The 12,489-nt window shown below is 41.5% G+C and overlaps 1 protein-coding gene across 1 annotated transcript in view; it reads left to right on the top strand.

Annotated features, from left to right (window-relative positions):
- Nucleotides 1-12,489, top strand: part of Ryr2 (ryanodine receptor 2) — a 561,576-nt gene that overhangs the window by 289,957 nt on the left and 259,130 nt on the right. Inside the window, 1 exon segment of the mRNA XM_051151477.1 lies at nt 2,001-2,136. Within this exon segment, the coding sequence (XP_051007434.1) occupies nt 2,001-2,136 (136 nt within the window).

Raw genomic sequence — 12,489 nt, 5'->3', positions numbered from 1 at the left:
GTCAAGAGGGATTTTGGGTTGGAATAGAAGCAACAAAAGAGGTGACTCCCAAGGAGGAGAGTAAGCTCCAGATTCCTGCATGGACACAGTTCCCACCCTTTCATTTTACACATATTACTTCTTATGGTGCTGGAGACAAACCCAGGTGTGCTGCACGTGTGAGTGATGTGTCACTGGGCTGTCTCCAGTCTCATGTGTGCTGCACGCGTGAGTGATGTGTCACTGGGCTGTCTCCAGTCTCATGTGTGCCTTCGTGTGTATGGTTTGCTTAACCAAATGTCCCACTGCTTAACAAAAACAAACAAAGAAAAAACCCCTCAGGTAACACACTTTATGCCAGAGTAAAACAACAACCATTTCGCCAGCCTAATATCCTAAGTTGGTGCTAGTATTAGCATGGCAGGTTTCAAGCCTTTAAGTGAGGGCTTTGGGGGATAACAGAGCCAGGTAGGGGCTTAGCAGGCATTTCAATTCTAAGTAAGCCTAACATAAGAGTGAATTCCCCCCCAGGGAAGAATTAACTTGGGCTGAAGATGTGGCTCAGAGGTTAAGAGCATGTACTGCCCTCATCTAGAAGCTGAGTTTGGTTCCCTGCATCCACATCAGAAGGCTTACTGCTTGTAACTCTAGGTCTAAGGGATAAGGGGTCCCCTTGTGGCCTCCACAAGTACATGCACATCACATGTCCACAGACAGACATGTATATGCACATGATTAAAAACAAATCATTCTTATTTCTTTCTCTCTCTGTTTCCTTTCCTCCCTTTCTCCCTCCCTTCATTGCTCCCTCCCTCCTTCCCTCCCTCCCTCCCTTTCTTACAAGAAAGAAGTACCTTGTATACACATCTAAGAAAAAAGTATAGCGGACATCATTGAGTTTCCATAATTCCAAAATCGATGTTGTACTTTTAAAGCTGTTTTTTTTCCTGGTGCTTTTGAAACTGATACTAAATTTTGCAGCTATTCTCTTTGTAAATAAAAGAAATATCTAGGATCATAAAGGCACAAAAATCACAGGAATGTCACCACAAGCCAATAGTATGGAAAAAAGAGATTAAGGAGTTCTTGCCTTTACATAGGCCAGATCATTGGCCTGTTTGCTGTACCGCAGTTAGTTCATATCTGGAGGGATTCAACCTAAATACTAGGCAATGACAATTTAAAATATGCACTTGGATATTTTCAGTCTAATGTGAATAAGGATTTTTTTTGTTTTTCATTTGGTTCCAAAAGACCATCTAGAAGGGACCTAGAAGTGTTCGAGGGTCCGTGGCTACTGCTAAAATTTTGTTCAGCCACTAAAATTTGGCCACTCAATATTTCATAGCTTCTGTTTTCATGGCCCTGCCTCATTTTCAGAGCCTCAACACAGCAGTAACAATGAAGGTGCCTGTTCAAATATAGGCTGCTTCCTGCAGAACTTTATAAGTGAATTTTTTTACCAGTTTAAAATTTTTTTCCAGTGGCTTTCTTTCACTTAATTTAATATGTCTTTTATTTAGTAGTTATAATATACTGCTTATTAAAAACAAGGATGAGTCTGTAATGGGAGAATACCACTCATGACCTGTTCATGCCAACCCCTGTTAACCCTTGCAATGTCAATGTGCAGAACATAATTATACAACTTTCTTTCACATTTGTTTGGGAATGGAAACCAAGACTGAGAACCTAAGTTATCTGAAGAATATTTCATTTCTTGGGCAAATGTGTTTCCTCTTATCACTTGAATAAGTCCCCTTAGTTTTCCTTACAGTGAACTGACCATGCTAAGATAGACTTCTCTCAAGGATCAAACTTTTGGCCCAAGCACAGTTCGTTTTTCTCTCCTGAGACAGAGTCTTATTCTGTAGCCCCAACTGTCCTTGAAATTGCAGTTATCCTCTGGCCTCAGCCTCCTGAGTCCTGGGATTGTGCAGGTGGACTTCCATGCCCAGTTCAGGGTTAGTTTGAGATGGTGTTTTGTTTTGTTTTATTTTGTTTTTTACCCTCTTTTCCAGGGAATGATCAACTTGGTTCTGGAGTGCATAGACCGCCTGCATGTCTACAGCAGTGCAGCCCACTTTGCAGACGTTGCAGGGCGAGAAGCAGGGGAGTCTTGGAAATCCATTCTGAATTCTCTGTATGAGTTGCTGGGTAAGGACCATGACTGAGTTTCCATGGCAAATTTGACAAGATCTTGTAATAGTTAACAGTAGTTTTACAGTCGTGCTTCCTAGCTTAATGAAGTTAAGCTAAAGTCAGTGATGCTTTGCACATAATCCTTTCTCTGAGTGAGGAAGGCCATTGCAGAAGTAGCTGTGCCTTAGTTAGGGGAGGCAGCTTTTGTAGGGCTCCTATAATAAACAGTATTACTTATTTCCTTCTTGGTTCTCAACTTAGTATTACGAAGTCCCTTTCCTTTCAGCTCTGGTCTGTCAGTGGTTGTTCTGGTGCCCTTCTGTCATGTTCATAAGATCTGATTTGCCAACTCCTAGATTTATTTTGAGCAACATGGGAGGTTTATAACATATTCCCATTGGCTTTGTGCAAACATAGGTCTTCCTTAGCTTTGACCTGAACTATTTCAGTACTTTCTTCATCTATCTCTCTAAGAACTTGGGTCCGTCTTGTTTTACCATGTTGCAAGCTGCTTTCATGGCAGTTAACACGTTACCTGTATGGTTATCACACCACCTGTATGATTTCACTCATCAGAATTATTACCGAGTGGTAATTGGGGTTAGTTTCAAAGGCAAGACTATCAGCTTTCTGCATTTTGTATCTATGTCATTTGGTTTAATGTCTGGTATATAGTGGATACCCAATATCTATTAATATATCAATATTAGTCAGATGGCTGAATTTTGATGGAAGAGGAATAAAGAAACGATAAAGTACTTTTAACGTGAAGAAGAATGAGCAGTCAAAATATTTGGAAATCCTTTAAAATATAATTAAGCTTCATTAAAATTTATAGAGTCATAAGACAATTTATTCATAATTGTCCCTGTTAGAATTTTTAATGTTTTCTTTGGGTGAGCACTTTGACGTGCCATTAAAATTAAGCACTTGCCGTTGGTGCTGGCAGTCACATTCTTCTGAACAAGACCAAAGATACTGAGACTATTATCAGGATAAAAATTATGTGGCACCAAAATTCTAGAGAGTAAATTTCCTTGCAAGTATGGAAGTAATGGCACGGCATTCCTTTTTTTAAAAGAGGGAGTATAAAGAGAAAGGGGGAAAATCAGTTTTGTGTGGTTTTAGCCTAGTTTGGTGTCTTTCTGGCAGGTTATTGTAACTTCTTTATGTGCCATTGAGTGGATTGACTTCAGACAAACTAGTGTTTGGCCAGAGAAGTGCCATACAATGGAACAAGTTGCACATTCATCCAGTGTTTGTTTTATCTGTCCCTTCAGCTGGTCACATGGTCTCCTTCACATGAGTAACTAACAGGAATTCTGGGAGTGATGGCAATTGGGGGCAGCTCAACCAGTCGGGTGCAGCGAAGCACACACGTTAGCAGACCCGGCAGATCTTTCAAGCTGTACTCCCTGTAACTACACATAATCTGGGGATCTTTGATTATTTTAGAGTCTGTTAAAATAGCTTTAATATACTCTACAAACTGCTGAGAATTATTTTTATTAGAACATGGCAAGAGATGTGATGTTAAAATTTGGCATGCCTGTCCCAGTAGAGAGATGGCAGAGGTAGGGTGGGTAGATTGATGTAGCCTTGCCTTAAAGGTCATATAAATGTCAGTCTGATATAGAATTTAATAGTGTCTTCACTGTCCCCAGAGAATCAGTCTCTGTCTCTCTCTGTACCTCCCTCCCTCCCTTCCTCCCTTTCTGCATCCCTGGCCTCTGTGTGGTCAGCTTCCCATAATCTGGGTTTCCTTTTAGGATCTGAGCTAGCTCTTGTCAGGCCCTTATGTTACATACTTTGTAGTATACTTCTGGTTTGTTGTCGGGGAGGTAAAGGGAATTCTGTCTTGAGAAAAAAGAGCATACTGCTTCCTCTCGGCCTCTGAAACCCACACCTGCCACCACATAGTCCTAAAATGTAGAGTAGTGATATCTCAGAACATGGCTGTTCTGGCCAAGAGATCACATCCACATACACCCTTAGGTCTGTGTGATCCAGCTTTAATCCAGGAGACAGAGGCAAACAGATCTGAATTCTAGGCCAGCCTGGTATAGAGTAAATATCAGGTAAAGAAAAGCTTAGGTCCAGGCATGGTGGGACATGTCTTTAATCCCAAATGAAGGTAAAGTTAGTTTGTAGAAGAAAGCACCCATTTTTGAAAGTGATGTCTAATTGAGTGGCAGAAAAGATGATGAATCAGAAGATTTGACAGAATAGGATATGCCCAACTCTCACGTGAAGAGAGAGGAAAGGGAGCTACTTAAGAGACAGTTTTACAGAGAGAGGAGACAGTTTTACTAGGACAGTAATTGAGAGATGGGTTGCAGAGAGAGAACTCAGAGAGAGTGAAGATGGAACGAACCAGAAAATGAGAAGAAACCAGAAGATTAGAGCAGATTGATGAGTTAGTTTGAGGCCAAGCAGAGCAATTCTGGGCTGAGAAAGAAGACAGATTAAATACGTCAGCTGAGAGAAGAGTTTGAACCAGAGCAGCTCAGTTGAACCAGCGAGCCCAGAGCTCAGAAAGAGCAAGAAAGGGTGAGCTTATCAAGCAGCAAGTCTCAGAGGCTGAAAACATTCTAGGCCTAGATTAGATTGTATGGAGTGTAGAAGCTTACAGAACTCAGGGTTAGGTTAGCAGAAGGACACAGTGAGCTTCCCAGACAACAATTGAGCCAGGAGAATAAAAGTTGCTTTGACACTAAACCATGATCACTCTGGCAAAGGGGTGAGTAGGTGGGATGTTACCAGCACCACCCAGTGCTCGAAGCCTGGGTTAAGCCTCTGCATTTCATGGCTCTCAGCTAGAGGGTGGAGGTTACGGGGGAAGCTCTCCTGTCCATCATAGACACTAGGTCATGTGCTTCACCCATCTAAAAAGTTAGATGAACCAAGGATTCAAGCAGAGTGACTTTTATCTTCTGGCTCACACTGTGCCTTAGATAGAGTCACATTAAATCAACATCAATTTAACTTGTTTAATAAACACATCACAGAGATTTCCATCGATTTTTGATGGCAGAGTGGATATAGCCATTAATTCATTTTATCCAAAAACAATGGGCCCCTCGCTGTTTTTCCATTAGGCCTTTTCACTGTGAAACAGAAGCCATGTCCCATCTGTAGCCAACAGCATCTTAGAAAATATCTCTCCGTCTTCCCAGACTCCAGCCTCTTCCTCTGGCATGACTTTGGACACAGATGAAGTTCAGTGTCCTGCTGGGGAAAATGGAGGGAGTAAAGATGCCTGCTTCTAGTGTTATTCTGCTAATTCCATGAGTTACCATGCCGGGCAGATAACAACTGGTACCTATTGTTTTGAATGCTGTCTGTGATGTGGTGATAATGGTTCCACCATAGGTTGTTGGGTGGCCGGTGTTTGGTTTGGCATCACCATAGCCGTAGGATGGTACTTTTCTTCTCACCTCCTTCTGAGTCCCCAGCATCCCATTCCTTTTGTCAACTTTCTCTAATCATTCTTTTCCCTATTAATAAATGTATTACTTTTCTCTTTGTCATCTGCTGTAGTTCAAACATGCCTTAAAAATAGTACATCTGGACAAGGAAAGTTCTAGATTAGCTTATTGAGGATAATGTAGTCAGATTATTCTTCAAAGGTACTGGTGTTTAGCTTTCACATCAAGAGAGAAGAAAGTAAGTTTCTTTACACTTTTCGCTGTACTGAAGGTTTGTTTTTTGTTTTTGACAGAGTTTCTTTGCAACAGCCCTGCCTGTCCTAGACTTGCTCTGTAGACCAGGCTGGCCTTGAATTCATAGAGATCCACCTGCCTCTGCCTTCCAAGTGCTGAGATTAAAGTTGTGTGCCACCATGCCTAGCTGCACCGAATGTTTTTACTTCTCATATTCTGCTCACTCTCTTAATATACCAGCCTCAGTTCACACATCTGCAACTGCAGCATCCCGGGCCCAGCTGGTTCTCAGCAAGTACAATAAGCCTTCCATATTAACAGGTGTCTTTTAAGGGGCTTTGGACTGAAAATAATAGAAAAACACTGCATCTGAATTAAATATGGGTAGATTTTTTGTCATTATTCCATGAGCAATACAAGGTAACAATTGTTTTCTTAGTCTGGTGTAAGTAATCCAGAGCTGATGTAATGTGTGTGGGAGGATGCACACACATTGTATGCAGAAATGACATCATGCTATGTGAGAATGCTGGATGTCTGAGAGTTTTGGTATGTGTGGCACTGTATTCACCAAGGCTACCCAAGGTGACTGAGCTTGAGACCTCCCAGATGTTGAGATGCTGTAAAGTTTCTGGCTACTCTTTCTGACTCTGGTCTTCCTGTCTTCCCATCTTGATCTCACGCTTCAAGAAGACCACGCCCACTTCCTCACCCCCACTTCCTCACCCCCACTTCCTCACCCCCACTTCCTCACCCCCACTTCCTCACAGATCTTCATTGACTCTCACACTGGTCTCTATGTTTCCCAGAACATGGCATCCCACATCAAGCCTTCCTCTTCCTTTCTGACCCCTTATCTCGCTCACTCACTGTAGCTGCTCTACATTGCTTCTTTCTAGCACTTTCTCCAGTCAAGAATTATGCTTCCAGAATGTCTATAATTAATATTTGCAAGATTTGAATATTCCTAAATGTCTATACACTTCCTTAATTATTTGTAGCTCATTTGATTAAGAAAGGATTTGATGGTGCTATTACTTAATATTGACATAATTAGAATTCCCTAAAATTTACGTCTTGCTAGTGTAATGGCTGCATGGTCCTCAGAACCATAGTTTCAGGCTCATGAATATATTTAACTTCAAATTTTAATTTTTAGGATGAATAGATGGCTCATTGGTTAAGCACATGCACGTCTTTTGTAGAAGGCTATAGTTGGGTTCCCTGTACCCACATTAGGCAGCTCATACCTGCCTAGAACTACAGATCCAGGAGTCTGATGCACCTTCTTCTGGCCTCCTGTAGGTACTGTACCCATGTTAACCACCCCTCCACACACATACATAAATAAAAGTAAAAAATAAACTGGATTGTCAGAGCAGCAAAAGATAAAGTCTAAAAGTATATTTCCCCCCAACATGCTCATGTTTTCTTGACTTTTGCCTTTCCATGTTGACGTCCTTGAGTCTTAAGTTACATCCACATTATTTCTTCCAAATGTTCTGACTATATTTTTATTTAAATGCCCATCTCAGAAAAGGTTCCTTTTCCCTTTTGCCTGCCTCCCTAATTACCTCAGCTACTTACCTGGCCTCTGGATGAGGCACCATTGTACAACAGAGATGTCTATGTGAGGGAAACATGCTCTTTGAGTCTGGTATATCTCCATGCCAATAGCAACTATCATGCAGTCTGAATTGTGGTAACAAAATGAATAGATGGCTATGTACAACCAATGACAGCTTTCCATAATTTTAGAGGCACAAGTCCAAGTTCAAGGCACAGTACATTCTGTGTCTACAGAGGGCTATTGAGAGGTGTCTTCTGACTATATTCTACAGAAGGTGTGAACATCTCTCTAGGATCTCTATAAGGACACTGACCCTGCTGATAAGTTCTCTGCTCTCATGACCTCATTCCAACCCAATGACTCCATCTCTTAATGTCATTCCTAAGCATTAGGATTGCAATGGGTGTTTGATCCCAATATTCAGATCATTGCACAGATGTAGGCTTCACCTTTTCCAAACCTACTTCATTTGGTGTTCTTTAATGCGTATACCCGCCCCCCCTGCTTCCAACCCACCTACCATAGATGGGAGAGAAAAGAGGTTAATGGGAACAGGAGAAGTAGACCTTATTGAATTCAGTTCCTGGGAGCGATTCCCCTGGCATAGTCAGCAGCATTTCAGCAGACCAGCAATTCCACCAAGGTTTCTGCTGGAACCTGGAACAGCAGCTGGAACTGGAGCCTCGAAGCCTTTGCTGGAGCGGTTCTCTCTAGGAACATCTCAAAGTGGAGCAATGAACAGCCAAACAATACCAAGACCCAAAAAGCCCCACCTCCTGTTTGGGGACACACACACACAGACACACACACACACACACACACACACACACACACACACACACACACACACACACACACACACACAGACTGTACAAGGATGTGTTTCAGCTGGCAAAAACCAAGCCCCTCCCCACAAGGTGGTTCAACTTCTAAGTAGATAAACATCAGCTGTTCTCTCACAAGTTTGTTCCCCATCCCACAGTTGGGAACAAAACAAAAACATGTTTACATCCACTAAACATAGATCTCATGAATTGGTTAACTATTTGACAAATACCTGCTTTGGGAAAATCCAGGCATTGAGGTACAGCTCCTGTGTGAGCTTTAAAGGAGCTTAGAGTGGCATGGGGGAAGACAGACACAAAACCTTGCACAAAACCAGCAAGGCTATGAGCAACTGTTGGCTGCGCTACCTTCACCATCTCCTTACACTATCACTAAGTGATAATGTGATATGTGACTCACCGAAGACCAACAAGTAAAATCACATAAAACAGTTCTCAAGCTGTGAGTCATGACCCCTTTGGCAACTCAAAAATATTTATATTGATTCATAATTACTTCCTTTAAAATGTGGCATCTTCTATATCCAAAATAAAAGTAAAAGATAGCTGATCAAAAAAGAGGCAGCAGGTAGAAATAACAGCTAACATAATAATGAATGAAATAACAAAAGATTTTTGATGGCAAATTAATGCAAAATAAAATACTAAGCAAGAATCCTAATTGTTGACTAGGTTAGTACAGAGAATAGATGGGATGACACTTATCATTGGGGAAAAGTTGCATATTGTGTTCTGTGTTGGAGCATGAATGGTGGCATTTTAACAGCCTGGCCAACCCTGCTCTGACTACATATAAAACTTTAGATATTTGCGTTCCTTTGCTCTCAAACACTGTGCTTTAAGAAACACATTCTATAGGTGTGTTTGTATTAATACGAAAAAAGCATCCATTGTAGAATTACTTGTAAATAGCATAAAATTGAAAACAATCTTTATATCAACAGGGATTGGCTACAGAGCTTGTGGCATACTTATGTAGTGTAGTTGTGTGGAATCACTGAAAATTGAGATAAATCTATCACTTGGAAAGCTGTATGAAGCAGACCAAATTGTTTTCCTCTATTTCTGTCTGGGAACCTGTGGCATGACATTGCTTGCGAAGGAAAAAAATAAGACTTCCTTATGTACACATTAATATTCTAACTGTAGGGTTGGAAAGATGCCTCAGTGAGTAAAAGAATGTACTGCTCTTGTGGAGGACCCATGTTCACTTTCCAGCACCCACACTGGGTGGCTGGCAATCCCTTGTAACTTCAGCTGCAGGGGATCCAATGCCTTCATCTGACCTCTGAAGTCACCTTCACACAGACACAGACACACACACAGACACACAAACACACACACACACACACATTTAAAAACAAAATCTTATTTTTAAAAAGATCTCAACTACATAAAATTAGAGCTTCGTAGAGGAGGCAATTTCTTGTGTCCAGCAGACATTCTGTAAAAAATATATGCAAAAGCATTACATGTTTGTCTCTTGGCAAAGAGAGTCTTGATTTTTAGCTTCTTTTTTTTTTTTTTTTTTTTTTTTTTTTTTTTTTTGATTTTTTTGATTTTTAGCTTCTATTTCTACTTCTGTGACTCATTTATTTATAAGCTTTGTCATGTACAACGTGTATAATTGACAAAAGTGGTAACACATGCCACGTAGGTATGTGGTCGTAAAGGGAGAAAATGGCTGTATGTTGGTTCCAGTTTAACTTTTTAAAATCCTAGAATATTTATGTCAGTGAAAACGAGAGTCCCTGCTCTTGTGCACACAGTAATTCAAATGGCTTAGAGATGGTTTTGGTGTGTGGAATTATATGAAACTTTAAGTTCACAGCATTCCTTTGGTTTATTTTCATTTTTACTGTTATTCTAGTGAGCACTGATTTCATGACCAGGAAAAAAATTAAAAAGTGAACACATAGATTACATTTTGGCTTTTGAAGACTTCAAAGCTGCCTTCCAGCAGTTTCCATTGATTCCAGACTAAGCCCATCTGAGTTTATACTTCAGTTTGGAAGAGTTTCAATCCAGCCATGGTCACTAGAATTCTGTAATATGTTTCTATGTCACATTCCTATGTAGCGCAATTTCATCAGGTCTCAAAAGATTTAAATATCAACTTTAAATTCATGACACTCCATCCCTGATTCTTCCGAAGGGGTAGACAGGATTCAAGGGCATACCTTATGGGTAGCATGCTTGTGCAGCCTGTGTGAGGGCCTGGGTCCTAGGATCCTAAACCCAGTGTTCACACACACGGCAGAGTGGGCTGGGGAAGGAGATAGAGACAGAGAGAAAATATATATATAAAACAAGCACATAATAAAAACAAACACAAAGAGCTAGGCAGTAGATCAGCTCCTCGCAGCTGTTGCTGCTCTTCTTTGGGGTGCCTGTCATACAGAGAGCAAACAGGGAGGGGACAGTGATCATCTGTAACAATTTGGTGCTTGACACAGGCTTAGTGAGGCTGGGTGTTGGGTAGAGATTGATGAAGGTGGATTTATGAGCTGCCATCCGGAAGACATGAGGATGTCACAGACACCTGTACTTGGAATTGGAGGAGCATCACTGAGGCCCTCTTTCATACATCTTTTCTGACATCCACATAATTAATCCGTGGGATGCAGACAAGCCAGCGTGGCTTTCTAGAGATGTCTGAGAAATGGCTCTTTGGCAAACTATGAATACTCGTTTGCTGGCTATTGGAAGCATAAGACAAACAGAGCAGGCTGGCAGTCGTGTTAACAGAAGTGACCAGTGTGAATCCTTGAAGAGTTGGGAAGGTGGAGGCTTAGTTCCCAGTGCATCTTTATAGGTGGGGCTTTGGGGGATCTGTCTGGACTCTAGGGGCTCTGACATAAGCAGTGATTAATCAAATGGATTATACCCACCATAATTTGGTAGTGTATTAGGAACAGACATTTAAGAGGAAAGGACACAATAGAATGAGTGTATATTGAAAGGATGTTTTTCTATTTTATTACTGTCTCATTTCTATGTAAAAGCAATGACAGTCATAGGTATAGCTTCATAGGACTTTGATTTTATTACCAACAGAGAGATTCTGCCTGTCTGAATATGGTTATACACTTGTAGGGCTCTGCTCTTTTTAAATTATATTCTATCTATCTATCTATCTATCTATCTATCTATCTATCTATCTATCATCTACTTATTTTTTATATTTATGTGTGTGTATACACGTGTGTGCATGCTATAGATTGCAAGTGGAAGTCAGAGAAGTTGGTCTCAGATCAAACCCAGTGTCTGGCTTGGTGGCAAGTGCCTTTACCTGCTGAGCCATCTTGCTGGCATGAGGGCACTGTTTTAACACTTTAAGAAGGCTGGGAGTTGGCCAAGGAGACCAAAGAGGCTGGTGCATGCCCACAAGTCCTGGAAGCTACTGCCTATATTTGGGTTTGGCCCTGTGTTTGTAAGCCCACATGACCTGGAAGTCACCTTTCTAAGCACTGTTTTCTCTAGAAGGCTGCTCCTGATTTGTTATGGATGGGGATGGAGACTGCACTGTAATATTTTGTTATATGGCTGTGCACTTTTATTTAGTGCATGAGGTCTAAGCTGACTTCCTCAAGGGCCTGGTAGTAGCTAAGAACCCCCATGTCTTGCAGGCGCATTAGGACTTCCAAGCAGAGCCCGTCTCTCTTACAGTTCCTGAGATGAGGTGGTAACTACCTTCATCTGGGTGGCTCTTTGCAGTCCCCTCCTTTGCTGTGTGCACCTAGTGACACAAGCCCAGCCTCTTTTCCTTAAGGCTATTCTGCTTCTTCAGTGTCTCCAATGAGCAGACATAAGGCAGCCCTACTGTGGCCTTCCCCGCCCCATGACCCAGAGAGAATACCTATGTCCTTGGAATAGCATATCATTTCCCATGGCTTCTTCCTTTACTCCAGCATCTTTGGACAGGAATTGCCCATCTGTAGTTGTCAAGGTCCTTCATCCTCAGAGATAATGTCCCAATTTCTCTAAGAGTCTCTTGAATTCCTCATCTCTAGTTTTTAGTGGATCTTGATGCGTTGTCCTGGCAATCTAAACGTTCTTAAACCTCTCAGAGTCTGCTTCCTTCAGCCCTGCTGCCTGTGCTGTGGAGAGCTCGTTGGCTATGACTGTGAGTAGGAGAGGCTAGTGAGATGTCTTCTAACTCTGAGCTGCTTCTCAATACATGCCAAGTACCATGTATGGAATGAATTGTGTCCTGGTGCTGGCTGATTAGAACAGATGAGTGACAGAGCCTCCTGGCCTGACAATTGACGTTTCAATCCATTGGTAATTC

This window comes from Acomys russatus, chromosome 9 (genome assembly GCF_903995435.1).
Source record: "Acomys russatus chromosome 9, mAcoRus1.1, whole genome shotgun sequence".
Lineage (NCBI taxonomy): Eukaryota > Metazoa > Chordata > Mammalia > Rodentia > Muridae > Acomys > Acomys russatus.
Note: the sequence above shows the minus strand (reverse complement) of the source record. Positions and strands in the feature narration are given on the sequence as shown.